This window comes from Tenebrio molitor, chromosome 3, assembly GCF_963966145.1.
Source record: "Tenebrio molitor chromosome 3, icTenMoli1.1, whole genome shotgun sequence".
Classification (NCBI taxonomy): Eukaryota; Metazoa; Arthropoda; class Insecta; order Coleoptera; family Tenebrionidae; genus Tenebrio; species Tenebrio molitor.
In genome coordinates, this window is record NC_091048.1 from 29,711,171 (window position 1) to 29,736,068 (window position 24,898).

At 42.6% G+C, this 24,898-nt stretch overlaps 5 protein-coding genes across 6 annotated transcripts; 1 reads left to right on the forward strand and 4 right to left on the reverse strand.

Moving 5' to 3' along the window:
- Positions 1-279: 279 nt before the first annotated feature.
- Positions 280-878, reverse strand: LOC138126635 (putative acyl-CoA-binding protein). Its single transcript, XM_069042420.1, has 3 exons — positions 725-878; positions 556-670; positions 280-500 (listed from the first exon to the last, which is right to left on the reverse strand). The coding sequence occupies exons 1-3, from the start codon at positions 737-739 to the stop codon at positions 373-375; spliced, it is 258 nt and encodes an 85-aa protein (XP_068898521.1). The 5' UTR covers positions 740-878; the 3' UTR covers positions 280-372.
- Positions 854-4,550, reverse strand: BBS1 (Bardet-Biedl syndrome 1). Its single transcript, XM_069042419.1, has 7 exons — positions 2,964-4,550; positions 2,631-2,893; positions 2,175-2,581; positions 1,881-2,123; positions 1,600-1,828; positions 1,127-1,551; positions 854-1,078 (listed from the first exon to the last, which is right to left on the reverse strand). The coding sequence occupies exons 1-7, from the start codon at positions 2,972-2,974 to the stop codon at positions 884-886; spliced, it is 1,773 nt and encodes a 590-aa protein (XP_068898520.1). The 5' UTR covers positions 2,975-4,550; the 3' UTR covers positions 854-883.
- Positions 4,551-6,734: 2,184 nt separating this feature from the next.
- Positions 6,735-23,062, forward strand: Exn (Ephexin). 2 transcript variants are annotated; one of them, XM_069040904.1, is made up of 13 exons: positions 6,735-6,953; positions 13,656-13,725; positions 15,050-16,675; positions 17,553-17,647; positions 19,709-19,839; positions 19,885-20,808; positions 20,859-21,048; positions 21,098-21,446; positions 21,544-21,745; positions 21,794-22,056; positions 22,294-22,450; positions 22,502-22,706; positions 22,757-23,062. In XM_069040904.1, exons 3-13 carry the CDS (start codon positions 15,054-15,056, stop codon positions 22,909-22,911), a joined length of 4,293 nt encoding a protein of 1,430 aa, XP_068897005.1. In that variant the 5' UTR covers positions 6,735-6,953; positions 13,656-13,725; positions 15,050-15,053; the 3' UTR covers positions 22,912-23,062. The 2 variants fall into 2 exon arrangements, with proteins under 2 accessions (XP_068897005.1, XP_068897006.1); XM_069040905.1 differs by lacking the exon at positions 13,656-13,725.
- Positions 22,965-24,114, reverse strand: loj (logjam). Its single transcript, XM_069040924.1, has 3 exons — positions 23,851-24,114; positions 23,434-23,697; positions 22,965-23,385 (listed from the first exon to the last, which is right to left on the reverse strand). Exons 1-3 carry the CDS (start codon positions 24,064-24,066, stop codon positions 23,158-23,160), a joined length of 708 nt encoding a protein of 235 aa, XP_068897025.1. The 5' UTR covers positions 24,067-24,114; the 3' UTR covers positions 22,965-23,157.
- Positions 24,115-24,172: 58 nt separating this feature from the next.
- On the reverse strand, positions 24,173-24,883 carry Blos1 (biogenesis of lysosome-related organelles complex 1 subunit 1). The gene is made up of 3 exons (XM_069040930.1): positions 24,671-24,883; positions 24,552-24,624; positions 24,173-24,502 (listed from the first exon to the last, which is right to left on the reverse strand). The coding sequence occupies exons 1-3, from the start codon at positions 24,738-24,740 to the stop codon at positions 24,256-24,258; spliced, it is 390 nt and encodes a 129-aa protein (XP_068897031.1). The 5' UTR covers positions 24,741-24,883; the 3' UTR covers positions 24,173-24,255.
- Between the last annotated feature and the right edge of the window lie 15 nt (positions 24,884-24,898).

Consider the following 24,898-nt stretch of genomic DNA (forward strand, 5'->3'; position numbering starts at 1 on the left):
TTAGTGAAGAATCTCTCCAATTTTTTTTTGGAATTAAACATCGTTTTTCGGCAAAATGGTGGATAGAAAAGTTGTTCCTTTTGACGAGTTCTATTACCAGTTAAAATTAACACACGTATTTCAGAAACACCCTGTATATTTGAATTCCACAAGACTCTTAATACGCGTTCTTTTATAGACACTTTGTATAATTATACCTACCAGAATCTTTCAAAGTTCGATAACTCTTACACTTGAACAGGCCCATGTTGTAGTTTTTTTTTTCAATAAAAACAAGTCTCCTGATAAACAATTTTATTGAGTCGGTGCCCAAATACACTATGTGATGAATGCAGCCTAATCTATTTTTAAAAGCGTTTCTCTTATATAGCTTCAAGCGCAGGACCCGGCCAGAGCCTGGACTTTGGCGACGTAGCCCTCCTTAGCCTTACCCGCGGACATACCCTTCTTCCCATTCCAAGCCTCCCACTTGGCCTTACCCTTCGCATCCGACGGCTTGGCTGCATTTATTACCATTGAAACCTCATTAACGACTTTACGACGTAAACTACTCACAAATGTTCACATCACCGGCCGTGGCTTGTTTATACAGGGAATAAACTTCCAGCATATCTTCATCGGGGGGCTTCGTGGTGAACTTCTTCACTTGCTCGCACGCAGAGGCGAATTTCTGCGCGTAACATGTTTTCAGCAAAGAAAATTATGCCGTGAACTATGCACTTACCTCGTCGAGGGACATGGTGACACTTGCAAAAAGAAACGACACGGTGGAAGTTTATATAGTGTTGTTCACGTGATCGGGGTCAGACAGGTGGTCATTTTGCGTGAAACTCGCAAACAAGAGACGTCGTAATGTCAATCAAAAACTATTTATTCAGTAAGTTTACAACAAGGTGGTTGTTTCGGTGGGGGGCATGTTGATGCTGGCGGCCAGGACGGGGTGGGCTTGCCCCCTTCTCACCACGAACACCCTGATCACCTGCCACGTGTTTGCACCCTGTTCGTCGGCCCTCTCGTCCAAAACCTCGCTCACTTTGGTCTCCATCTTGTACGACAGTCCGGGAGGGATCAGAGGCACCTGAAACCTCCCAACTCTACACCAACTCACCCCAACTCCTCACATTACCAAAACGACGTAATTGGAGAGTTTGTAGACGGTGGGCCTGGCGTGGAAAATCACCGAAAAGTTGTACACAGCTTTGTCCGAGCTCATATTCTCCAGCGTCAAGATCAGCGTGAATTTGGGCCCCAAACCTAAGACCTGCGCCGACAGTTTGACTTGTTCTTGCGCGTTGCCGGCTCCCGATTGGTCGCCTATGTTCTGCACCAAAGCCCTGGCAGCTGTCAGTCTCAACCTGACCAGGTCCTGCTGGAAACCCTGGTGCATCTCAATGGGATTCTGTCGCTCCCGCATGCTCTGCTCTATGAACAGCTTGCTCCTCTTCGGGAGGGGCAAAGGCTTGATCTGGACGGTCGGCGCGGCCAGTTTGTCCTGATTCGACAGGTTAAAATCCGCCGTGCGTTTTAAAATCTTGAAGTTGATGGTACCGGCTGGAACAGGTTGGTCTGATGGGTGCAATTAGTCGAGTCGTGATTTACCCATCGTGATTATGACCATGACGTGTTCCTCTTGACCCATTTGTCCGAAGACCAGCGCCGACGGCGTGTCAGGTGAGTTGGTGTAGTCGACGACTTGGCGCCCGTGGTAGAGGTGCACGGAGCCGCCTTTCAGCCCCACCGCTATCAAATGGGTGCTCAGGTGCTTCAACGGGACCAAGCACAGGCAAGTCACTTGGTTCACCATCGCGGCAGACCAGACTCTTTGTCCCTGTCGGGAAAAAAGTTTGATCAAAAATTCCACAAAGTACGCGAGGTCCAACCCTCTTGGTGTAGCAATGCAGAAGCTTGCTCGACGTCGCGATCACTATGAAATTGTCTCCCGGGATCAGAATCATGTCGACTATGTTGTCAGTCAATTGTACGACTGATCTGCCCTCCAACCACCCCCTTCGCAAGACGCAAACGCTGTTCTCGCGACAAGCCACCACGATTCGAAACTCCACATCGAACATTCCCGTGGTTTTGATGATCATCGGTGTGGCCTTAACGTTACAGACGTTCGCCTTTGGAAAAAAGACAGTCAGAAGAGTTTAACAGGTCTCGAGAAAAACTACTTGGTGCAAGATGGTGTAGATCTGAGGGTCCAAGATGTAGATCATTCCACTTTCTGTGCCCAAAACGGGACAAGCTACTGCGCTTTTGTCCTGGCTGCTCCGATTCAACGTGGACATGCACACAATGGGAGAAGACTTGATGGGAGTGACCCCGGCGAATCTCCCCACGTACTCCTGGATCTGCCCAGACTGAAGAGTCAACAACTCTTGGCTGCGACCAGTCAGTTGATCAAACCTGATCGATTTGAGACCCTCTATCGCTCTAACGTAGTCGCAATTCGCCTCCTCGAGTTGCTTCCACAACTCTGCCTCCAGAGGAACTAGAGGACTAGGAGGCACGCAAAACTTGAAAAAAGGTTTGTTGTTCTTGTAGATGAGCAAATCTGAGCCACACGCGACCCCGATTGCTGCAAAGACAAAACTGTAGCTTGAACATGACCAGTTCGGGAGCTAGACCTGGAACTCGCACGTCCAGATTGTCGGTGTGGAAACTGATCAAAGAACTGGGGATGTCCGGTAGGACTTGGTCGGATGTGAGAAGCGTCCCTTTGTAGACCTTGAGACGGCTCCGCTTGTCGGGTTGGAGCTTGACGTCTGCGAGGACGAGGCGGAAGTCGCCGTCTCCAGACACGTCCGCGAGAACGGCACTTCTTGCGAAAGTGACGAGACCGGCGCTGCGGTCCGAGTGGGCTTCCAACCATCGCGATATGTTCAATTCACTGTGATGTAACGGAATTTATGGAAATGCGAGAATGCACTTGCATAAGTGAAAAGGAAATTCCGGCTTACCCGCGACTCATTTAATTCTTCTTTTCGGTTTGCTGGTGTTGGGTTACTTGGGACTCGCTGGCACGTGTTTGTAGCCGCATTGCTTGGTTACCAAGGGTTTAATCGATATTGGCGCTCGGTATAAAATCCAAACAAATCGATTGGAATTTTCTCAAACGAGTCCTTTTGAGAAGGACTTGTTGGTTTTATTGGTTCAGGACTCGAATAAAAGAATCTTTGTTAATTCATACTGCATGTTTGTATTAACCGATAAAATAAGGTCTTATCGATGTTGGCAGTGGCAAAGCAACAACCAAATTACTTCAGTCTAGCCATGCAGAAATCTGAGATGTAAATATTTACTTTGGCAATTAAAAGAACTGCCAGTTCGTAAGGCAAAAATAAGAAAATTCGCAACAGCATAAGAAATAAAAATAATTTATTGTTTTCAACTGTCATAAATTCTCATTTTTCTCCTTTGTAAACTGCCTCTTAACTGCCCTAAAGCAAAATGAGCAGATAACGAACGGTTGCCCTAGACAACACATTCAACGTCACATTTCTGACAGGTTTTGAAAAATTTGTCAAAACTGTCAAAAGGAAATGCGAAACCATTTTTAAAAGATTTGGAAGCTTCAGGGACGTCGTTTCAAACAATAAAATTTTGTATGCAACTCGTTTCTGAGTAAATTGGGCTTTTCTAATTGCCCTAGAGGCCTTAAAACCCTCGCTACGCTCGTGTTTTAATCTTGTCCCTCGGGCAATTAGAAAAGACCAATTTACACAGAAACTCGTTGCATAAATAACTATTACACAGGAATTTTATTCGTAGTTAACAAGTTCTTTAAAGAACTTTTTATTTTACCTTCATGCTTTAATATCTAGTTATGTAAATTTCCTGTGATCGGGTTCGTCTTGTTATCATTATTATTACTATTATTCAAATAAAAATATTACGATATGTATTGTAAAAACGTTTTAGATGTGGATTGTCAAACTCAAGGTCGCTTAAAACTTATGATTGAACTGTACGTTAGTGACAAATCTGTCATAAATTCAAAAAACCTTATAAGCGCGCCTAGTTACTTTTCCAGATAGTGCCAACTTAACGACAAGTTCCAATCCACATCTATAACGTTCCGACTATACAGAATGTCTCAGCTAAGACTTTCGAGCCTAATATTTCGGTTATTTGCCAACGGATTTTTATGAAATTTAAAATGCAGATATTTTAGACCGTGAAGGTTCAATTAGTAATAATAAAATTACCTCAAGTTTAAAAAATGTAATTTTAACACATGTTTCCTTATCGAAAATTATGCGCGATTATTATTAGATTGTTAAACATTAAAAAATAGGGGTCTACACAAACAATTAAGTAAATCACTTGTCTGATTCAACGAAAAGGTTATATTTTGTTGTTAAAAATTTAATGTAAAATTTGAAGGTATTTGAGCAGTTACCTTTTGAAACAATTGATGATTAATTGCCAAGCAACATTTTGTACACTCTTTAAAGTCTGTCAAAATTGGGCGTGCTTTATTAGAAACGTCAAATTGTGAACATTTATTGAAAATACTCTAAAAATAGACTACAGCGGCAGAAATTTCAATATTGTTGAAAAAGGAAAAAAAAATTGCCTATGGAGATTGTCGTAAGAACTTGAATGACACATTTCCTTTTCTCGTAGAACACTATCCAAATGTAGGCTTTACAAAATGTAAGGTTAAGAGTGTCGTCAATTTATTCGAAGACACAGAAAGCGTACGTGAAATAAATTCCCTTGCTAAAATATCCCGATCGTGTTTTAGTCCTTTATGGAAGAATTAAAGCATTCAGTATAATAAATTACGTCCAAATGTTGTCTTTAACTTTGTAAGTGTTTGTAAGGTTATCAAGATAATCGTCAAATATGTCACCTGCGCTTCTGCGAAAAGAGATGACCAAAATTCTGCAAAATTGCGCGTTTGTTTCATACGCGTCTACGGTTTTGCATTTGCAGCCACGTTTAACACAGTTTTTTGCTTTTTCCTTGTAAACCAGACGTCTTTCAAGGACGAGTTTTTCCCTACAGCATTTTTTATTGACGATCATTTTTTTATATAAATCTTAATTGATTCAACATTTTAAAAAGGCATGTAAAAATTACGTTTTGAAAGCTTTGGGTGATTGCATTAATGGGATTTTATTCTCAACCGTCTAAAATATCTGCATTTTAAATTTCACAAAAATCCGCTGGAAAATAACTGAGTTATTAGGCTCGAAAGTCTTAAGTCTTAGCTGAGACACCCTGTACAACGGGGTTTATTATTTCGACCGTCGGTGAAGTTTGTTTTAAATTAATGTTACACACCTTAACGCAAAATCAATATTTTAAATCAATAATCAACAATTCCAAATACTGTTGTCTGGTGTTTAAATTATGTGAAGAACAAGGAATTGATCAAAATTGTGAAATGTATTTGCCGGAGCTAAGACCTATAAAAAACTTTAGGAGGCTAAATTTGGGCACAATTTTTACTGATCCACACCGATGGAATATTTTGCAAGAAATTTCAAAGAGAATTATTTGAAAAGACAATTTTATTTGAAGGATTTGTTTATTTTGTTCCATTTTGTGCTTGTGAGAACAAGAGAATACGAAAATTTGTAAATTTCTTGAAGTAATGGTTTGAACTGAGAATAGATAAAAATTATGAAAGTGGTGGAATGACCGCTTTTAGCGTCAAACCTGTAGCTCATTGAAATACTTTGGGAAAAAGTTGATTTTCAAAAAAACAGTAGAATACTTAGAAAGAAACTTGGAACAGAGCAAGAACAACGTTCTGACAAAAAGTAAAACAAGTTCTTGCACGTGTACTGTGTTTTTTTACCATGAAGAATAATTGTTGGGGTAGAGAAACAAACAAGACAGATTTTCAGAAATTTTTATTAACAAGTCGAGGTTTGAAGGACATACAATGTGGTTCTCGAAACTTGCATATAAAATGAGACCAAAAGGTGAAGCAAAAAATAAAGCAAAGTTGGCCAACTTAAAAAAATTAAATAATATTTTTTAAAGGGTAATAGTTTGCCATTTGTGAAAAATAAAAAAGTGTCAATGCTGATAATGTGTTAAATTCACCCAAAAAGTAAAAATATAAAATGTTTGAGAGTTGTTGATGTAGCGAAAGTATGAGGTGATAACTCAACCTCTCATGAGCAATAAAAATTTTAAATTATTTATTTTCAAAATCCATAAAACATTAAAAAGACCACTAAAAATCCAAGGATTGAGTAAGTCCTCCTAGAAGTCGAGATACAAACAAAGATAATTTTATTTTAACAGTTTCTGGAAAAAAATTTACATATTTAAGAAGTGACCGTAAAAATCGTTCACTCAAAACAGCGTCTTTACTATACAGAGTGTCCCAGAACCAAGCTTGATCTCTGTGGCGCTTCTTCCCGATCTGTCACCTTTTCTAGGCCCATAATCCCCGTCCTTGACTTGACCGTTCACTCTTCACCGGTTGTCAGCGAAGACAACAGGTGTTGTGCACGCGGGCCGGTCATTCCTCACGAATCTTCACAAACAACAAATTACAATTCCGTTAGAGTCTCGACGGTCGCCTCTCCCATCCCCGTCCTGACTGGTCGTCGGCGTCCCACGTGACCATTTCGAAAAATGCACCGCCCACGTGACCATTGTCAAAACGCGAGCGGTGGGCTCATCGTTCCCCCGTCGCTGATCCGTACACCTGAGGAATGTTAAGTCGGCCGGGGCTGATTCCGACTCCGTCGTTCGCCGAAGAAAAACGAGTAAATGTCAAACAACAGTATAGCATTTCAGTCGTTCGGTGGCCGACGCGCGAAATATGCCATTAACAGTTTTATCGGCGTGCATCCGGTTCAATAAGACACACTTCGGTCGCTCTTGAAGGCAACAGTGCCCTTCGGCGGACAGGTTCGTGGTGTTGGTGTTTTGTGACGAAAAGCCGCTCCACGTCAGGATAACGATGTGACAAGTCCAAGGTGAGGCCCGAGCCGAGTCCAACGGTGCCGACCGTTGCTGTTCAATTGAAAACAATTCGCTAAGTTCAATTGGGGGCGCTACTGCTTCCGCTTTTAATTAGCGATCGATTGTGCGAAATGATCGCGACGAATCCACCCGTGCCACGATCAGCTGTTCCCCGAGACCACTCGTTGGACCTGGAGCGTCACGTGACGCCGTCTCCACACCGCTCATTATCAACTATTCATATTTATTTGTTGTAAAACAGTAAACGCCGACGCGGCAACAGAACAGTTTGTTGACATTGCAGCGCAAAAAGGGGCAATTCATGCCGACAGTTTCGCAAGTCTTTGTTACAAAACACAGCCGCGAAGGCTAAAATTCTTGTTTCTATTTATACTAATTGCCAAGAGTGACGTTTCTCATGATTGTTGTTATTCCTTCTCGATTACATCATTCGCTGCAAATTCTATGGTACTTTCTTCTTATCCTCCAATCGAAAGTGAAGAGATCGCCGTTCCGCAACTGGCGAATCAATTTTCCCCGGGAGGTTGCGTGCGGGTTGGCTCTTATATAACACCACTTCCTAGAGGGACCGCGGTCGCATATCAACCAGGTCGACCGGAACGGGACAAGTTGACGTCAATTCCGACGAATCTGTCCCAGTTCGTACCGATTTCGCAAGGACCGCAACCATTAGGTATGCACGGTGCAGCCTCAGGAGCCACTCCTTGGCGATCACACTCCACTTCTTGTCTTTGGGACTGTTGGACAAACATTGCCGTGATTCACTGATCAAACCGTTGCGAAAGTAGGTCCTTGAGTGATAATGATTCAATAACCGCACAGCAGTTTCCAGACTTATGCTGAAGTCCTGTTCCAATTAAAAATAATTTAAAGGTCTGGACGGTGATGAGAAAGTTGAGCGCAAACAACGAGTCTTTGTGATGAAGACAGTTAATTAGCGGAGGTTAGTGCCCACTGCATACACGGTGGTCAAAGAAATCGGGGCGAAAGTGAACGCGGCAATTGTGCAATTGAGTGAAAAATAATTGAAGCTGTGCACTTTCGTGACTTTGGAATCTTGTAATTTGTGGGAAAGACAGACATTTTTGCGTCGTGTTTTCAGCGATAGCGAAATGCGGGAACACGAATTTGCATAGAAAAATTATTAATCGTGGAGGAAAGTTTGGCTCGGGTCGGATTAAAAGCTATCAATCATGATTAGAAGGTGCGAGGGCACGTGTGAAATCGACAGTTATACCTCTGCTGGTTTCTGTGAAAATCAAGAATGAGATTTTTAATTGTGAGAAATTCTTCAGTTCTTGGCTCGTTGGAATCAGGGGACCTTGACGACATCACGATTACACTCATTTGTCACTATTTTGAAAGACAGCCGTGGCCTTGACTGCAATTGCAAATTCTGGCGCGGTGATTTGCATCTGACATTCGAGAAGATCCTGGAAATTTTTGCGATAATGTCTCAATCGACAGTGCGGTAACTGCCAAGGGGAGATGTTATTGCGATAGTGTTACCGTCTTTCAACAAACGTTTAGAAGAAAAAAGTTGCAGTTGTTGACGATTTTCAAAACATTTTTCATTTTCATAAATTTGCCAGTTTTTGAAAAATCTGTTCGTGAATTAAGCTGACGGTTCAGGTGCCTTTTTGGATGTGACGACTTCTACAGCGTGATCAACAATGACTGAGTCTGTTGGCAATGAAACAATTGAAAAATATTGGTGTTTTTTTGTCTGATAATTGGCACTGACCGGAAGACCGGATGTTTTAACTTGACACGACGTTAAACAAATTTAGGTTATGTCGGTTATGTTTATGATATAGTTTGTTTTTTAATTAAAGAACCACGACCTGTTGATTTAGGTTTGCAAATATAAAATTTTACTAAATTCAGGGAATTTAATGATATCTATTGGCTATTCCAGTCAACGCCTGTCATTTAAATTAAATTTTGAACGTGTTATTAAAAATGCCTCGCAAAGTAAGACATTTATTAAACTCTCAAATTAGTTGTTATTAGTTGTTATTAACTTTATTAACATGCCGCGCTACTAATATCTCTAATAACCTCCATTTTTATATGATGAGATTTTTCACGCTATGTCAAAAGTGTACAATGTTGTCAGCTCTATTTTTGGTGTAAATTGCGGTGTTGTGGTTCTTTGATTAAAAAATAGACTGTATACAGGGTATAATTTCGGCCGGTATAATTTATTTCAAAAAAAGTTTTTTTTATGAGCAGATATTTATAAAAAACTGTTTTTTAAAACATTTTCATGTTTAAATTTTTGCATCAGAATGTGGCTAATGGCCTATAAAATCAATATCTGCAATCCGTTTCGAAAAATGTTTGATAGTTTTTGAATTAAATCGATTTTAATGGAAAAATTGCTTTTATTGGTACTCGTTGACCTTTAGTGTTGTAAATTTTCTTTAACAATGACTACCCTGTAAAACTGACCTGCTTAGGTGAATTTGTTCGATTTTACGAATAGAGTTGTAAAGGACCCACTGCGGTGGCAATAAAGATCCCCAATAGATCTTATTGTTAAGATATTGGTACATTATGTCGTAAATCATGAAGCAAATACAAATTTAAATATCAAAATGCGTTTATTTCAATAATACCATATGCTAGAATTAATTTAACATGTTAAAATTGTGTGAAAATACCTGAGTGTGCATATGCCAAAAGGTTGAATAAATTAAACAACTAATAATTGAGAAAATGCCAAAATTTGACCTAATTAACTTATAAATTCCATTTTTCGATATTATGTGCCTTATGAATAATAAATTAGGTCTGCAAAATATGAAAACGAAATTATAATTTTTAAGGTCAATTTTGCCACCGGCGGTAAAAGATGAATCACCCTGTATAGTGCTGCCAGTGTCATTTTTAATATGTTGGTGAAGATTGTACAGTCGATGGACAAATAAAACTGGGATAAAAATGACAATCACATAAGTCAAAATTTACAAATTTGCATCGTTTAATTACGGCTTTATCACAAATAGGTTAACTTTGGTATGACATATTATATAGACACTGACAAATATAGTGACAATTCAATGGTCTGATTTACATAGATTAAATTTTAAGTGTCCCAGTTTTATTTGTCCACCGACCGTACCATACAAATTCAGAGTATAAGCAAATCCTAGTTAAAAAAATGTCAAACAAGAAATTGAGGTTATGTTAAAAAAATTGCTATTTCGTCAAACATTAACAACAAATAATAAAATTCAGTTTTTAACATGGTGTAAAAAAACATGGTTAAACTAGGTCATCCTCGGAATCCAAATCAGACTACATGTTTTCTTTGATTTGTTTGAAATTATAGAAAATAATTTGAATTTGTCAATTTGCCGCGTCAAGCTAAATTGCCAAATTAGGAAATTCAAAATTACTACGCTGAAACAACAAGTGATGCCAACATACTGTCATAGGCGGCATTGTCAAATTCAAATTATTATGTATCATTTCCGACAAATCAAAGAAAACATGTAATCTGATTCGGATTCCGAGGATGACTTAGTTTAACCATGTTTTACACCATGTTGAAGATGGAGTTTTATTCTTTGTTGTTGATGTTTCACGAAATATAAATTTTCTTTTATCATAACCTCAATTTGTTGTTTGACATTTTTTTAACTAGGATTTGCTTATACTCTGAATACTGGTTATGAATTTGTGTGTACAATCTGAATCAACATATTAAAAATGACACTGACAGCACGAATGTCATTGAAAACGACTATATTACAAAAATGAACCTTTGATGGTAAATTTCAAATTTCCTTTCAACACTGTCAAAGCTGACAACCGGAAATGCGTTTAGATTACAGTGGTACCAAAATCATTCAAATTTTCATTGTTACCAACAGATTCAGTCATTCTTGATCACGCCGTAATTACAAATTTTCGAAAAAGAGATTGAATCGTAAAAAATTGGAGGTGAATCTGCACTACCCTATTAAATTTTAATTTGAACATTTTGGAAAATCTATACATTGCATTTCGAAAATCTTATCACCTAAAGTCCATTCAAAAATCAAAAAACCACCAACGTCGCATTTTCCTCGATAATTACTATCGGCAACGCTGTTTAGTGTATAATTTGGTGAGAATTGTAATTTTGAGGTTAAGTATTTATTAAGTGTCTTGTTTTTCTGGGCATGTTTAAGCAAAAATAATAAAGATTAATAAATAAGTGAATCGTATTGAGCAATAATAAAACAATTTGAACGAAATTCCAAGCAATTGAATTTTATTTTGAATCAAATGTCATAATTTATAGTTACAAACATTGAAAGAAAAAATAACTACCTAGGGTTTTTTAAATTTTACCAACCTAAAGCAACAGGTGGTGTTTTTTTGATTTTTGAATGGACTTTACAGTTTCTCTTCCTCTCTTGTGATCTGCAGTTACTTTATTCTACAGTATTATTCTAGAAACATTTTAATAATTATTATTTAAACGCTCATAATGACAACTTTGACAATAACAGTGCAGCCAATTATCAATCGACAAACGTCCCAAGGAACCAGGATAAAGCCAACTCAATTTTACTTTATTCTACTAAATAACAATATATCGGGTGTTCATCTAAATTTCTCCTCAAAGTTGGCGTTGAAGAGTCAATTGTGAACGCACCACTTGTCAGTCTGCAAAGTAAAAACACAAAGAAAGCAAAAAGTGAGGTGAAAGTTAAACAGCTGATCCGTGATCTGTAATCTGTGGTGCGTTCACAATCGATTCTTCAACGCCAACTTTGAGGAGAAATTGAAATAAACACCCGATACAACCTTCAAGGTAAAATTCTGAAAAAATTAAAGGAATGCCATGGACATTACTAAAATATGACATTTTGTGCGCCTCTCCGGTGCTGGAACCTGCATTACCAAAAAATTATTCAATTTGTGATTTCAAAATTTTGAAAAAAATTCAAAAATGTCAAAAACTACCTGAAGAATTCTTGTAATAGTTTTGCTCGCTATCTGGTCGTGTAAACTTGGGTATGACCGGTATCTCTTTTTCTTTTAGTGTGGGTAGTTACATCATCCTGTTGAACAGAACTAGTCAAGCTTTCCGGTAAGATTTTGTAAAAATTAAAAAAAAAGTGAGTCATTTTTAATCCAGTTACAAAAGTTCGGAGAATCTACAGTGTGTGAATTTGCAATGTCTTGTTCAAACTACGATTCTCCAAGCAAACACTTTATTCTTCTCCAAATAATATTGGACCATTTGACCATCAAATATGAGAAAACATATTTAAACCCATTTTATTCTAATTCTTCGATAAGTTTCGACCTATCCATTATTCATTCTTTGTTGTTGTTTCTTATCTTTATGGCTTGCTATCGTCCCCGTGGGCTCAACAATCATTACAGTAGTTTGTCCTGACAGTACTATTTTGATTTTTAATTATCTCTAGGTCGTGGCTGATTCAGACACTATAGATAAGACCATTTCCCGACAAATCATTTAAAAGTAATCCATTAAATATGAATTAGCAACAATTATAAATAAACCCGGGAATAGTAGGTACTTGCAGATAAACAAAAGTTTGTGGTTTTGAATCGGATAACTCGTCATCGTCACTATCATTATTGTTGCGACCTTGAATGCGTTTTCTGTAAAAAAGTACCAAGAAGAATGCAACTGGGATTTAATAATTGGCTGTTGGGAGCGAGTCGCGCCCAGAAGAATGTTTTGCTACTTTCGGAATGAATCTTCATCGACGCCCCTCGATTATGCGAGCCTAGCTCACAAATTACCATGGTGGTACCGCTTTCTGGAAGAGAGATGATTCACGCGCCCATCTGTACGAGACGCATTCCTCCGGCGTACTTCTTGCAGCAGGTGAATGAGTCACAGGGTGGTACCACTCCACATTCCGTGCACATTTACGTAACGATTCGCCCAGAAGAATCAATTAAAAACTTCTGCTCTGTTAGCGGAGACGAGAGTTCAACGTTCCGATTTTGAAACCGCGAATTGGTGAGAATCGGAAGACCACAAACGCCACCGGAACGTTTGGCGGCGGCAACTGGAGCGGAATCGAGACGTTTTGGAGGAAGACGCGAAGGTGCGCGAAGGCCGGCACCTAAGGCGAGAGGATGCTACGGGTCGTGCATATTTCATCGGGCTCGATTGTAGTCTATAAAGAGTCGGGAAGTTTTTGGGCTTGGTACTCGTCGAGGCGACGAAATCGGTGCATCGAGGTGGAGCTGAAAAAATCGAGAATGGACACGACCCGTCCAATTAATAACATTCTCTGCGTAGGTGAAAGGGACTTGGGGAAATGGGTTACAGATACAGATGATTTTTTCCCGCGTCGTGCACGAGCTTCAAAGTAACAGACCCGGCTCGGAGAAATTTATGTAAATTTATCGATTGCTGTTTGTGTGGTCTTGTTTCGGAGATCGAGAGAAATCCAGAACTGACCCCTCCGAAGATCTCTCCCCGGATTACCTGAATCAAACTATGACTCTTATCAGTGGCTTAAGTAAAGTAGGTCTACGCGCTACCGAGATATTCTGATAAAACTAATGTGACGAATTAGGACAGGTCGATGCGCCATTTCGTGATCCGGTGACTAACTAGTAACTACACTTTTCGATTAATTAAGCGAAAACATCAACGACAATGACGTCAAACGCGATCGCATCATTGATAACACTTTGTTTTGTTGCAGGATTTCGCAAGTGCCAACCATGCGACCCCGCGACACGTCGGATTCGAATAAAAGAGTTTAGTGGCCTCGTGTAAGTACAGATCTGACGCCGGCGGAATTTTAATGGAGACCGTGTAGACCGTTCGGTATTCTGGTCGAAAAGCGACTCGGACATTTCTAATTCTGCTGAATTTTCCCAACCGCGGAGGTCGCTCCGAACAATAACAACAGAGGTCGACAAATTGCCCACGTGACGAAACGCCATTCAACACCAATTCGTTTATGCTAATCGACTGTCAATTACGTTAATTAATTGCTCTCCCGATTTCCCTAATTCGATTCAATTACGAACGTCACTTTCAATTCGGAGTGGTTCCGCTCTTCCCTGTCAAGGAGTACTTCTAGTACTTCTACTTGATTAAAATGAATAAAAAATAAAATCCATCAGTCCAAAATGGCTTTTCATTCCTCGACCAGAGGAAAAAACTCTATAAAAATCACACACAGAGATACTCAATGACACTCCGAGACTCTGAGTGTTTTATGTGATTTTTTTATGATTCTGATGAGTATTTTTGTGCTTTTGTTGGATTTTTTGAAGTACCCAGTTCCTTTGGTCCAGAAATGAAAATCCATCAGGAAGTACCGACTTCCCTTGGTCTGGACGAAGTAACACTTTAGTTTCCTCTGGCGCAACGATGAAAATATAGAAAGTGACATCGATAGTACCTGACTTGCAAGCGAATCTGTAGAAATTGCCATAACTAGACAGTTCCCTGCGTACTCACGCATCAGTGTTTGTGTTCGATTATGTCGCGACCAAATCTGAATTTATAATGATGAAGAAACTCGAGTACCTGAGTGGTACCAGTGTGATTAGTTCGTTACAATGGTGCGCTGTGTTCGTTGGTAGTTTTCCGAAATGAAAAAAAGTTGTCAGAAACTCGACCAAAACTAGCTTTTTTCGATTGGTCTGACCTGGATCGTTTCGTTCCGGTGAGCATTGTTGTCACAAGTCAATAAATCGACTGACGTTGGCATTTTATTGCCGGTTTAAGGTGGAATAATCGCGCGGTTTGATAACGAAATTATTGGTAAAAATATTTGGAATAGTGTTGACTGACTGATTGTTTTCTGGGCTGCGGGAAGTCAGTCAGTGACGTGACAACATCCTCTATATGAGCAGTTAACAGATAGCCAATCAGTGGTAACAATGAAGTGTAGCGTTACGACAACACAAGTAATCATCCATTTCCATTGTTGTCATAACATATTTTTAAACACTTATTACATTCCTTTCTTTGCACTAGTTCTGTGCGTTTACGCAACATCGTAACGTTATAAATCGTTAACATCTGAAACAACATCAATAAACCAAGATAAGATAGGAAAATTGTATCCCCCGTTATTTACAGAACGATGGCAACTCACTTGAACCCAGTTCAGTGGGAGCATCCGTCGTCGCTGGACCCTCTAGGTCCTTTGCATCTGTTGGAAGTCCCGAGAGGAAAGAACTCTTCGTTTTTGCACTCGCAAAAGCTGCGCGAGAACCTGTCGGAATCCAGGAAGGCCTTCCTGCGCTCCATCGGCAACGATGAAGAAAAGGAAGCCACCGTAGAGCCCAACCATGAGCCTCGACGAACCCCCGCCAAGAAGATCAGCTTCAAAATCAAGAAGACCGCCTCGATCTACCGCCGGAACCCGTCCAGCACCCCCAAGATGGCCACGATCAACGCCAGCAAGGTCGCCGAGCTGACCAAGAAGTTCAACGGGATGATCCACGACAAGAACTCGATACTGGAGCAGCCCAAGTTTAGGGAGTTCGTGAAACGCGTCAACAGCCAAAGAAGCCTCGATAGTGACAAAGTGGCGAGGAAAACCAGTGCGAAAAGCGTGGTCCGGAAACCTAGTGTCAAGACGAAACCGGCCAACCTGGACGAGAAGGAGATAGTGATAGTGAAGAGAAAACCGGTGATCAAACGCAAAACCAACGACCAAACGTGTGTCAGTGCCAAAGTAGATTGTGTAGAAGCCAGCGAACAAGCCAGACCTGACACGCTTTCGATCGGGGATGGGCCCCAGCCGCCCCCGAAGCCGTCTCCGGTCCGGGCGGCCATCGAGATCTTCGAACGGCGCAACTCCGAATCTTCAGTACCTAACCCAATAGTGCCAAAACCCAAAGTGCCTGAAAGGAAGCCGGCTCTGGCGAAAATCCAAGACAAGACTGACGACGAACCAGTACAAACTCCTCAGAGACGATGCGAGTCCATGTACGAAACCCCCGAGCCCAAACTGTCCCCGCCCCAGACCCTCAAAGTCACCAGATCTGAAGAGACAGTGGTCATCAAGCCCAACACCTCCTTCCTGTGGAGCATCAACCAGGACAAGTCGCCGTCGTCGTCCAAAGACGACTGGCGCGACCTCTACGACTTCGTCGACCCATCCCCGCTGGTCCCTCCGCGGGTGTCCCAGCCGCCCAGCCCCCCGAAGAAAACCTTCAAGAAGTCGCCCCCCGAAGAGAAGATCTACGAAGAGCTGAACGTGAGCCGCGACGAAGACACCGTCAGCCACAGTTACGAGTACTGCGAAGGGGACGACGGGTACGAGGTGTGCACCTCGCGGAAAGAGAACATCTACGAGACGCTGCCTCCGCCGCTGCTGCCCCGCCGCCAGCAACTCGAACCCCTGCCGCCGCGGCCGCCCTCGAGGAGCAGCTACTGCACCATACAGAACGGGGAGAACGTGTCCAACTGCTACGAGTCCATCTACAACGCCGAGTCCAAGTCCAACGAGAGCACCTACGAGAGCATCTACGGGTGCCAGATCAGGCAGGGTGGATCCAATCGCGACTCGCTCATCTCGTCGGACCAGCAGAGCAACAGCTTGTACGGGAGGGCGAGTCTGGTGGGGTGGGGCGACGACGGGGGCAACCCCTACAGCGGCAAGGCCACGAGCGACCTGAGCACGAGCGATCGCAGCGACGATTGGGTGGACGTGACCGACAACGAAGATAACGACAACAACAATTCGGAAGTGATCATGTAAGTGCTACGAGTTTTTTCCTCAAGGATGGCTTTATCTCTCGCACAACCAAATATTTACGAGACCAGGTTGCTCGGAAAGTTCCGAATTAGGCTCGAAAGTGTCACAGCATAAAAACAAATAGAAAGGAGGTGCATTTCTTCAGTTAATGGTTGCACTTATCAAAATTTATAATCTTCTTCTCTCGCAACCGACCAGCTAATGTCTGTTTGCTTAACCTTAAACGGAATATAATTGCCGCGATCGCCGCTCAGGGCAACCGACCGGTTCTCGTGACGTCCATAAAGATTTCATTCAAATTTCAACAGAATCGGAGATTTTTCTAGAAGATGAGACCAGTCTTGTGGAAATCTACACTTGATTGGCGCGCACACAACATTTTTATTATGTTTAACGCTGCAGGAAATGTTTGTCCATAACCGCCTGTTATTTTTAATTTCAAGGAACTTTTTTATTAAAGGATAATTTGATGTAAATAAGGAAAGCGCGACGCGACGTCCTTGAACCGTACACGTATACTCGACACACAAACGTGTATTCTTGGTTGCATAACTCGCACAAAAATCTCGTTTAGTTTCATACGAGTCGCTTCTTTTTTCTCCAATTTGATACTTTTCACTGGTGCATAAAACTGCAATTACAAATGAAAGTGAAATAAATTAGGAAGCTTAAAATTCTAAAAGTGTTGTTGTAGAAGGGAACGTGTTAACAATACCCAATTTGGCGAAGGCATTCTTCCTTGTGGTTTGCCGAGGCGGTGAAAGTGTTAAATCTTGCAGAAATATCGGTTATGAATTGTAAAAATCAGATTCTTTGATTTGGAATAAATTTGTTTCCACGGTGAATTTATTATTTTTGAAAGTTGTCGATTTGCAGAATTCGTGAACGCCAAAAGAAGAAAACAACTGGATGGTCGCGACAGTTCCGGGAGCAGTGGTCCAAGTCGCCGAGGAAATTACCAACGGAGCAGTGTGAGTATTTTTGGTCCTTCAAGGTATTATGGTACATGCGCCATGATTGTTTTGCAACGAGCTCGTACACTTTCTACGATATTTAAGCATTCAATGCAGCTGATGAAGAGTTTTTGCGCTTCTAGTAGGACACGATCCATGTTTTTTGGAGCAAAAGAATATTGTCATTGGGATTGTGGACGCATTTCCGGTTTTTCTTGATTAAGTCGTTTCTTTCAAATTAAAATTGTGTCCATTGTAGTGCCAGCTCAGTTACAACACTGTGACATCATATTTTTCTCCTCCAAAATGATAATTGCGAGTACTCACGTTTTCCCGTACTTAGAAATCCTGAGAACGATCTTCTTTGTGTTGTAGACATATCTCGCGTCAACAAGAAAACCTTAGGTTAAGGTCAAAACGTTTACGATTGTTAATTGTCTGAGAGTAGAGATAAGTAGGGACCAATGGTGTCTGGTTTCTGCTCACTCAAAAATTTACATACACCAGGTGTAGTAATTATTTTAATTTACTTCCTGTTGCATCTTTTTCCTCGCCAGCGACTAATTACATATTTTTATCATACACTTGACAACTTTCGCCGATGAAATTCCGATAATCAAGTGGAAATTTAAGCAAGTGCACGAACAAAGCGCGGGCACGTGAGCAAAATTAATGTGCGATGAAAAGGGAGCAGCGATGAATTTTCATGGCGCGTTGATTATCTGGAAGAGTTGTTGCTGTCACTTCCGAATAAAAAATTTCTCGCGCTTCGAATTAGAGAGGATTTGGGTCTGTTGTGACCCGGACGGTAAAAAATGGCGTAATTGCAGTTGCCCAATCCCTCCGAGTTTTTGTTGTTGTTCAAGGTGCGGAGCAGGTTGCTATAATTCAATGACAAACGGTGGAATTGTACAAATCGTGGGTACTCGTGTTTCGTCGTGTCCGGAATGAGTCGTTGCTCACCACAAAACACCGTCCAAAGAAGGCGAAACCGTCGGCGACAGCCTTTGTCCTGTCGTACCCAAAACAATCGAAACTGTCCGTGCCAAAATCGACGCGTTTCCATCGAAAACCCATCGATTCCGACACAAGCACCACGTAATTAAGTGCATCCGTTCAGTGAAAGTTTTTCGTTGTTCAGTACCGAGCGGTACTGCCGCGAGTGTGGTGCGTTCCGGCTGACTTTCGATCGATTTTTCCAATTGTTTCGACCTCTTGGCGGTGGAATTTTTCGTGTGGGATGTGGAGTGATGTCATTTCGTCGCCGAAGGTTGCACAATAAGAAGTGTCTCGGGATGTTGCCAATAAATCCGTAATACGCTCCGGTGATTATTTAATATGGAAGTGTTATGATGAGCGTCGGGGAAAATCCACGTCACAGACGCTCCGTTTCGTCGACCTCAGGACGAAGACCAGAGAGTTCGGTCCCGGTACCGCCCCCCAGGTCCGCACCCACGACGTGGAGGAGACCCAGGAGACATGTCGGGGACAGGGTCTTCGTCTCGTCGCCCACCAGAGTCTATCTGGACTACACCGACGACAACTTGAAGAGTGTCATGGAGGAGGTGTCGATGGGGGAAGACCAAGACGACGAAGAGGTCGACAGGGTCAGTCTCGGGGAGGCGATCCGGAACTCCAGAGACATTCCGAAGATCAGGAGCAGGATTTTCGAGGAGAGTCTGGAGAGCCAGGAGATCAGCTTTTACATAGGTTGGGACCCTCTAAAGAGAAAACTCCAATTAACAGCGTTTTCCCGGTGTGAAGAAATTAATTGGTTGGGCTAATTGCGTTGTTCGAGATAGTTGCGGTGGCAGTACTAGTCTATTATTCCAACAAACTGTTAATTACCTCTATTAACGTAAACTCGCTTGGAGAAATGCGATGGAAATCCAAGCGAAAACTCACCCACGCTTAGCCGCTCATAAAATTTGGGATAAAACCGCTACTATTGCGTCAAGACTTGCACAAATTGATATGTATCTAGGTTGTAATCGGTTTCGCAAGGTGTCCTTCTTTGGCCACCGCGACCAATTAATACCAACAGCCCCAGGGGAAGATTTTTGACGTGCGATCTTGCAGGTCCCGACAGCGACCCAGACCACCTCTACGAGAGCCTCTGCAACAACTCCAAGGAGGAATGTCAAGACGACGACTACGACTCCTTCGACAGCGACTCGGATTCGGACAGCTCCTTCACCAAAGTCAACTCGGTGAGTCTTCCTCCTCTCGCCTCCCCGTTCTAACTCCTCTTGCAGAACGACAGCGGCTTGGACATCGGAAACCACCAACTCCCCGAGCCCCCCAACAACCAGACCTACGTCTTGACCAGGCTGGCCGCCACCGCGGGCAAACACATGCGAAAGCTGCGTCGCAACTGGTCCTTGACCAAGAACGACATCAGCAAGTCGCTCAGTCGCATGACCAAACGCAAATCTCGAACGGACCTGGACATGACCAAGAAAGACCACACCAAATCTAGTCCCGAAATCATCCCGGCCGAAGAGCCGCAGTGCGAGTGCCCTCAAGAACAACCCGAAACGAAGAGTCTCCCCAGGAAGGGTTTCTTGAACAAGTTCCGAAGGAGCATGTCTTTGAGTGCGGAGTCGGCGAGCGAACTCACCACGAATCTGGACAACAAGCCCAAGAGCACGTTTTATCTCACCGGAGACATTGATATCGACAATAACGAATCGGAGAGAGACAGTGGAGCGTCGCTGTCACCTGTACAGAGGAATTCGAAGGTTATAATGAGGCCGCAGAGTCCGCCTCCTCCTGTTCCCGTCAACAAACCGAAGAAGGACAAACGGTCGACGTCGTGGTATGCGGAAGTCGGATTGTTCAAAAACTCGGAAAATAATACGCCTAGAAGGTCTAACACCTTCTGGTACGCAGAAGTAGGGTTGTACCAGACGTCGAGGAGCACGCCTAGTACTAGCTCGGCGGAGAACAGCGGCAACACCACTAACGTCTCGATCAAACCCGACGATTTTATCAACCAGGACAATAACGAAGAGTACTACAATCTCAAGAACGGCACCGATTACTACAACGACAGCATCAACAGTTTCAGCAGCACCGAAACGAAGAAGGACCAATCCCTCACGAATCTAGCGCCGGACATACAGCTCAGGCTGCAGGACGAGCCTCTGTACCAGTTCTACGACGCCGCAGTACTCGAGGTTTGTTTGCAAAATCTCAAACGCTCCGGATGTTGAAGAGTTTTTTTCAGTCCGTTTGTCAGGACGGTAGTTCCGATTTTGACTCCGACGGGTACGAAGAAGTCGGCGACAGCAACTCCGAATCGCGGTTGTCTTCGCGACCGTCCGCCATGGAACTGGTCACTCCTAGTAAAAATTCCTTGAACATTTCCAGGACTCTGTGGTGTGAAATTCCCGAAGTGATCCAGTCTTCAGTCTTGAGTACGTGTCTCGTTTGTTTTTTCCGATTTGTTCTAATTTTGCGGCGCAGGTACTCTGAGTACTCATCAGAAGAAGATCCAAGAAGCAAAATTCGAAATGATCACTTCTGAAGCGTCCTACTTGAACTCTCTCAATGTTCTCTACAATCACTTCATCAAAAATTTGGCCAACTCCGAAATGTTGAGCAAGGAGGAGTTTGACACTTTGTTCGGCAAAGTCGAGGCTGTGAAAGTCTGTTCGGAGAAGCTCATCTACGACTTGGAGAAGTGTTGGCAGGAAAATATTCTCCTCCATGGAGTCTGCGACATCGTCCAAAAACACGCCGAAGAGAATTTTCACGTTTACGTGTCGTACTGTGAGAACCAAATTCTTCTAGATGAGACGCTAAGAGGACTTAAGTAAGTTGACTTGTCTAGAAAGGTACTTCTGTCAACAGCTTGATACTTATCTATCAGTACAGAAAAAAACTGAACGATATTAAATTTGTCCTTTTAGGGAAAAACCATCCTTTGTGGAGCTCCTTAGGCAACTAGAATCCAGCTCAACTTGTCAATCCTTGACCCTATACTCATTTTTAATGTTACCAATGCAGAGGATAACAAGATGGCCGCTCCTGGCCGACGCCGTTTTGAAACGTCTCTCGCCCCAAGACTCCGAGTACTTGACGTGTCAATATTCTCTCGCCACTCTCAACACAGTAAGACGCAACCCCAGCAACCCCCATTTTGTAAAAATTTCCTTCCAGATCGTGAATCAGTGTAACGAAGGCGCACGCCGCAAAGAACGCGAAAATGAAATGCGAAAAATCATCACGCAACTGGAATTCGGCAAAGGGGTGCCCCCTGTAGAAATAATTTCAGAGGGCAGGTGGCTGATTCGATCTGGTAGTGTAACACACATGCAACAACGATCCGACGAGATTAAATTAACTTTCGGCAAACGATTCGTGAAAATCACTCTACATTTATTCCTGTTCAATGATTTGCTGATTGTGACCAAGCCAAAAAGGTAAGGGGGCCGTTTTTTTTTTGTTTCGTGACGGGCGAGATTGAGGTTAGAAATTTGGACAAGACTCACCAAAAGTCGACGCCGCGAACACATCTGTGTCGGTTTTTCATGATTTTTCACTCAAATTCGTCATTTAACACCCAACGTTTCGTAAAAGACGCCGTGTTGGGCAATGTCATTAACCGCACTGATGCCAACCCCGTGCATCAAAAGTTACTAAATCGAGGTACTTTACAGTGAAAATTTGTACTCTGTCGTCCACTACTGCCCCCGGAATCTAGTTGAGCTCAACAGTACGGACATGTTAGCCTCGTTACCGACGAAAGACGCCCAAGGCAGGCACCTACTTTTCCTCACGATTTTGGAAAACCAGAACGAAAAGACTGTCGAATTCGTGAGTGGCCCGCAGCTTGTTGTTTCTCTCCCCAACTTGTATTTGTCGTAGTTGTTGTCTTGTAGCAGCGAAAGCGACAAGGAGCGCTGGGTCGAGGCCTTTTCGCCCCCTAAATCCGAGGACCCGGACGAGACTTTGTACGAGTGTTGGGACTGTCCGCAAGTAACTGCCATTCACGCTTACCCAGCTAGTCAACCGGACGAATTGGCGCTGTCCAGAGGTGACACCATCAACGTCCTCCGCAAAATGGCGGATGGTAGTGGTCTCGATAGTGTGGTGAATCCTTTGGTAACTTTTGACTTTCAGGTTGGTACCACGGAGAGAGAATGCGAGATGGCCAGACTGGCTGGTTCCCCGCGAACTACACCACGGAAGTGGCGAACCCGCACGTCCGGTCGAGAAATTTGAAACAAAGATATCGATTGTTGGCTTTTTCGGAGAACTATTTAAAAACGAAATAAGATTGTGTTTTTTATATAATTTATGTTATGAATTTTATAGACAACAAAGGTAGTGATATCAAATATGTTTTTATTGAATTGTATCAGATAACATGAACAAAATGTATATAATAGAGGAATACAAAATAAAATTTATTAATCTATTTTTTAATTTCGTCGTTTCTCTTACGTACTGGGACCTAATCTAGCACGAACAGCCTCGAATGAAGTTTGTATAAAAAAATAAATACATAACAGATCTCGCGTCTAGATCCTGGACCTGCTGCTTCCGCCCTTGATGTCAAACAACTTCCTCACAAAGTAGACTTGTACGGCGGTCGTGGCGGCGATCACGATTATCTGGATGATAGACCAGCGCACAACGTACGAGTTGTTGTCTTGCAGCAAGTTGAAGTCCCACGCTTCACGCGCCCTTGAGTGGTGCTGGTACTGTAGGATGTCGTTGATGTTTCGATCGACGGTCACGATAGCACTCTACAAATCAAAATACAACCTCCACACTTCCTCCCGCGCAGATCTCACCGTGAAATTCTCCATGTTCATGTTCAGCTCGTCGAGCTCCTTCGTGTACTTGTCCCACAAGTCGTACCGCACCACGGTCAGGTAGATGTTGACGAGTTTGGCGGCAAACCTCGAAAACTGGTTGTCTATACATACCGAGTAGTACCCTCCTGTCGACGTTTGGTCTTGGTACTCGCTGTTGGGCTTCCACTGGTACGGATGCACGATCTGTCCGGACGGATGTCGTACCGCGAAGCCCGCCATGCCATCCCCACCTCTCACCACCTGCGACAATCCACGTTTGTTACGTCTGTGATTGTTTACATGCTATCTCGGTTTTTACAAGTTCTTGATAAGGGGTTATAATTGTAAAATGTGATTTAATCGCTTTTAACGAGTAGTTCTCTACGCTGTTGACTAAAAACTAGCCGTACTTACTTGGAAACTGACGTAAAAAGTGGCTCCGGGATTAACATATTGAAAGTAGCAGTCCTCTTTGCCCGGATCTATGTGGACCTTGTAGTCCATCGCCACCGCCGGAAGATTTTCGTACCATGGCACCGTCGACTGGGCCCCAATCTCACTCAATATAAAACACAAAAAGACCAGACTCGGTGCCAAACATGAAACAAACGTGGCACGGCATCGAACCATGTTTCATGTATTGCGGGTTGCGGAAGACTGAGTTTTCACGGTGAACCACGCAAATTAGAAAGTCGCAAATCGTTCAAGTGGATAAGAATTAATCAAACTCCAGCCGCGCCTTTTAACATTAATCCCTTAACCTAACTTTATTGTACAACTTAACCAAATTACAAAAAATATCACAACGTCAAGCACAAGTCATTGACTCTGAGACGCTTCTTGGGAGTTTTTGTAGACAATTTCGAGCGCGGTGGAGATCGTCCTCACGTCCCCCTCTATAGACTTGGCCCAATTCTCCACATCCCCAATCTCTTTCAGTGCACAGCTGAAAGTCTCCACAAGAGTCAGCCACTGTTGGGTCTGTTTGGAAAAATTTGTCGCGCTCGCGTGCAACTGTTTAGCTTCAGCATCCAATTTCTTCTGGTTTAGGTATGCTTGAGCCACTCTGAAACCGGCGCTTGAAAAAGTGGTCTGAGCAGTGCAGTTTGACTCACCCCACGTTGAGATGGTCCACGAGGGCTTGAGTCAAGTCGCTGGCAGCCGCACACGCATCTTTTCGCTTGGTTTCTGCAATTTGAAGTTTTATAAAGAGACTTGGGGATCAGTCAGTTACCTTGGATTTCCTTCTTGGCTACTTGTTTGGCCTGGTGCTCCTTCACCATCGACGAAAGCATCTTACTCATTGGGACCAAATTATCAAATCAAATGGAATTTAACGATACACAGCAATAAATGAACACAATCGATGTAAACATTAAAGTGACAGTAGTTAAAATAGACATTTAAAAAACCTACGAGTAGATCAAATTTAAATGTTGGCGGTTAGTGAAAATATTTTCGG

Excerpts from the sequence above, each read along its gene's own strand:
- LOC138126635 (XM_069042420.1), bottom strand. Across the intron at positions 501-555 it reads GGCCGGTGATGTGAACATTT|CCAAGCCGTCGGATGCGAAG; the intron begins GTGAGTAGTTTA and ends TAATAAATGCAG.
- BBS1 (XM_069042419.1), bottom strand. Across the intron at positions 1,829-1,880 it reads TGCATTGCTACACCAAGAGG|GGACAAAGAGTCTGGTCTGC; the intron begins GTTGGACCTCGC and ends TTTTCCCGACAG. Across the intron at positions 1,079-1,126 it reads TCTCCAATTACGTCGTTTTG|GTGCCTCTGATCCCTCCCGG; the intron begins GTAATGTGAGGA and ends GGGAGGTTTCAG.
- Exn (XM_069040904.1), top strand. The coding sequence starts at position 15,054 with ATGGCAACTCACTTGAACCCAGTTCAGTGGGAGCATCCGTCGTCGCTG. Across the intron at positions 21,447-21,543 it reads GAGACGCTAAGAGGACTTAA|GGAAAAACCATCCTTTGTGG; the intron begins GTAAGTTGACTT and ends TTGTCCTTTTAG. Across the intron at positions 22,451-22,501 it reads ACGAAAAGACTGTCGAATTC|TTGTTGTCTTGTAGCAGCGA; the intron begins GTGAGTGGCCCG and ends TATTTGTCGTAG.
- loj (XM_069040924.1), bottom strand. The coding sequence starts at position 24,066 with ATGGTTCGATGCCGTGCCACGTTTGTTTCATGTTTGGCACCGAGTCTG. Across the intron at positions 23,698-23,850 it reads CTTTTTACGTCAGTTTCCAA|GTGGTGAGAGGTGGGGATGG; the intron begins GTAAGTACGGCT and ends GGATTGTCGCAG. Across the intron at positions 23,386-23,433 it reads TGAACATGGAGAATTTCACG|AGTGCTATCGTGACCGTCGA; the intron begins GTGAGATCTGCG and ends TTTGATTTGTAG.
- Blos1 (XM_069040930.1), bottom strand. The coding sequence starts at position 24,740 with ATGAGTAAGATGCTTTCGTCGATGGTGAAGGAGCACCAGGCCAAACAA. Across the intron at positions 24,625-24,670 it reads AGCCAAGAAGGAAATCCAAG|AAACCAAGCGAAAAGATGCG; the intron begins GTAACTGACTGA and ends TTCAAATTGCAG. Across the intron at positions 24,503-24,551 it reads GTGGACCATCTCAACGTGGG|AGTGGCTCAAGCATACCTAA; the intron begins GTGAGTCAAACT and ends CGCCGGTTTCAG.